Source organism: Nanorana parkeri, unplaced genomic scaffold (genome assembly GCF_000935625.1).
Source record: "Nanorana parkeri isolate BGI_ZX_2015 unplaced genomic scaffold, ASM93562v1 scaffold1059, whole genome shotgun sequence".
In the NCBI taxonomy this organism is placed as follows: Eukaryota; Metazoa; Chordata; class Amphibia; order Anura; family Dicroglossidae; genus Nanorana; species Nanorana parkeri.
This window is the reverse complement of record NW_017307327.1, coordinates 184,090-187,201: the sequence shown is the minus strand read 5'-3', so window position 1 is coordinate 187,201 and position 3,112 is coordinate 184,090. Positions and strand designations below refer to the sequence as shown.

Genomic DNA, 3,112 nt, shown 5'->3' with positions numbered 1-3,112 from the left:
TATACAATATATAATTAAATGAAATGCTTCCGATTTATAAACTGACTGACTCATGAAGCAAGGGGCTACGCAAACAAATAATAAGGATGGTCACAGTAGATAAACACACCGTTCACCATTAAGCATAAATGCTTACTTAGAAATAAAAACGAACATGCTCATTCCGCCCCAGCACCGTCTGTGCCGCAGTTATGAGGGTATTGGCAGGTACTGCCCTCAGGCCTGGAGGACAGTCAATGTTCTTTTCATGTAGGCACCACTGGGGTTCTTGGGCCTATTAAAGGGCAGCTCCTACCTGCAATGGGCTCCAGGACCTCAGAGGTCTCTGTGCGCATGGTCGGGCTGCACATCTGATATGTCCACCATTGACCAACCCTGATATCCTAACCATTACGTAAAATGACAGCTTTTGGATGGAGTTTGGCAGAGTTTGGACCCCTATCAGGCTTTTATTGCCATGTCCCCTAAGGGGAGATTTGCTTCTACTTCTTGACTCAGACACATGACATGAATCGAGTAACAATCCCACTTCTGATAGATGTCACTGGAACAGGTGTCCCCAATAAGGCCTTCCCCTTCACTCCTGCTTCGGTGACACCCCTTATATATTTTGGTTTTTCTACAAGAACCAGTAGAGTGACTTTCCATAACAAATCCTGACAGAGGTTCTAACCTTTCCACGCTCCATCCAGAGCAGGAAACCAGCCATGACTGAAGTTTATGTGTGGACCACTTGCTGTAATGTCTCCTCACTTCTATTGTTCTCTCTGTCCGCAGGTGACCATTGGCGTCCGGTTCTGATGTCGGCACTGAGCGTGCGGGGGACTCCCGGATACATCAACGCTGTGTTTGTTAATGTAAGCATCAACTCCGTGCTCCCCGATCACAGAAACAGATTGAATTATCCAATATAGCAATGTACAGATCAATTATAATGTGTGAGGAGCCCCCACCGTGATGAGAGTGCTGTTCTGTCTGCCTTCAAGAGAACCCCATAAAAATGAAATTGCACCTGCAGCTGTACCCGTCCTGTCCTGTACCCGCCCCCTCCCCCGTCCCCTGTCACGGCAGAGAGCTGTGACAGGATCGAGAGGTGAGCGAACGCCGGTATGTGTTCGCTCACCTCCCGATCTACTGAGCCGACCTGTGACAGTCTCATTGTCACAGGTCGGCTAGCACTATGAGGTGAGTGGAAAGCACTCCCCCCCCCCCCTCATAGTTCTCCTTTAACAGCTACGTACAAGGTAACTTCACAATCACGGATAGGGTGGTCAGCAAACAGTTCAGTGTCAGCGAGTTGTATGGCAGATAAAACACAGTTCAGTGAGAGCAGCTGATTGAGTTATGTGATAGTCGCCGTTGGTGATTCGGAGGAGCTCTGGTGCCACCCAACGGCTCTGAGAGGAAATGCGGGTATCCACTTCCTGGCTGCTTTAGGAGAGGAGTGGACGAGGTGATGTCCCTGGAGAGAGGCTCGTCAGAGAGCAGGGAAGTGGAGTGGCTTGGATGGTTCTGTCCGGCCCAATATACGGGTCCTTGCTGTACTGCCGCGGAGGTACTTGCCCTGGCGTCAGGCACCTAGCACGAACGCCAGGCAAGTGGCTCCGGCGGCTTGAGGAGAGGAGGAAGGAGGAGTCCGGTGACGTCGCCCGAACTCCGACGGAGCTCCTGGAGATGCCGGAACCCGGCGCAGGGGTGAGATCGCTACATAGGGTTGTTCAGATACCAAGTACCATGCCCGGTACAAGTACAAGTACAGGTACTTTTCCAGCTCCAAGACTAGACTAGAGAAAAATTCAGAAGTTAGGAGGCGGCTGTCATGTGTAAGGAGCACACGGAGCTCCCGGGATTTGGGCATCTCTGTTATAATGTATCATTTGTTGTATAATTATATATATTAGGGATGCACAGATATCATTTTTCCAGACCAGATACAAGTACTGGTACTTGCCGAGTACTTACAAGTACGAGTACTGATACATTTGTGTTTATTGTCATGTGACAGTTTTTCTAAAACAATACAGACTAATGATATCAGGACAGTGGTGGAGCGCCAGAGCCGGGTCCCAGCTGCAACCTCTGCCACCCTGGTAGCCAGGGCCAGGATTCCTCACAAGGCCACCGAGGCCCAGGAGCAGGGAGCAGAGGGGCGGCAGCGGTGTGAAATCCCCCGTGGCCGGAACATGTAGTTCCGGGCGCAGTGGCGTCACAAGGGGGGTGCGGCCCGCACCCGGGTGACACCATTGGAGGGATGACACCAAAATGACTTACAGTCATTTTGGTGTCACCCCCCTCTGAAAAGTCAGCCGCTCGGTCATGGACCGAACGCCCGACAGTATCAGGAGAGAGGAGGGGACCCGGCCGCATACCTAATCCCGCCGGGTGGCTGTCTTCTCCTCTCTCTATCAGAATACTCCCGTGCATGCGCGGTGACGTCTCGGCGGGGTGACACTCGGACACTGCTCCGGGTGTCACCCAGCCTCGGGACGACCCTGTCCAGGCGCTAGGTTGTTTTCTACATTTAGCCTGGCTTTAGGAAAGCAGAGCTAAATGTAGAGCGATAGAAGCCGCCGGCAATCATTTGAAAACACCTCCCCCGCACCTACTTCTCGCTGGCTCCATCCTCCAGGCTCCATCCTCCCCCTGCCTCCGAGTCTCTCTACACATTGGCCGCCTATACGAGGAGCAGAGCGGCAGGGTTAAAATTAACCCTGCCGCTCCATGTAAACCAGGGATGTCCAAACTGCGGCCCTCCAGCTGTGGTGGAACTACGAATCCCATGAGGCTTTGCAAGATTCTCACAGACACAGACATGACTCCCGGAGTGGGTACGCGGCCCCCCACAAATGTTTACACTTCTTTCTGTTACATCTAGAGTATTAGAAGTTCACTAATTCAACTAGATTAATGACCTCAGAAATGTTTATTAGTAACTGTTTGTGTTAACCCGTTGTGTGCTGCTCCTACCAGAGCAGTGCCTATATAGCGAACGTGTTGAGGACGCTAAATGTCCATATCTTGCCATCACACGTGAACCTTTGTCACTGATATGTTGGACTGATGTTATGTATTGTAAAACAAAAATAAAATAAAAAATTCTTGATTGAAAAAA

The 3,112-nt window shown here is 50.9% G+C and overlaps 1 protein-coding gene across 1 annotated transcript in view; it reads left to right on the top strand.

The window, feature by feature from the left end:
* Positions 1-3,112, top strand: part of LOC108796118 (receptor-type tyrosine-protein phosphatase kappa-like) — a 20,714-nt gene that overhangs the window by 5,933 nt on the left and 11,669 nt on the right. The window contains exon 5 of the mRNA XM_018567536.1: positions 778-857. Coding sequence (XP_018423038.1) covers positions 778-857 — 80 coding nt within the window. The remainder of the gene's footprint in view (positions 1-777; positions 858-3,112) is intronic.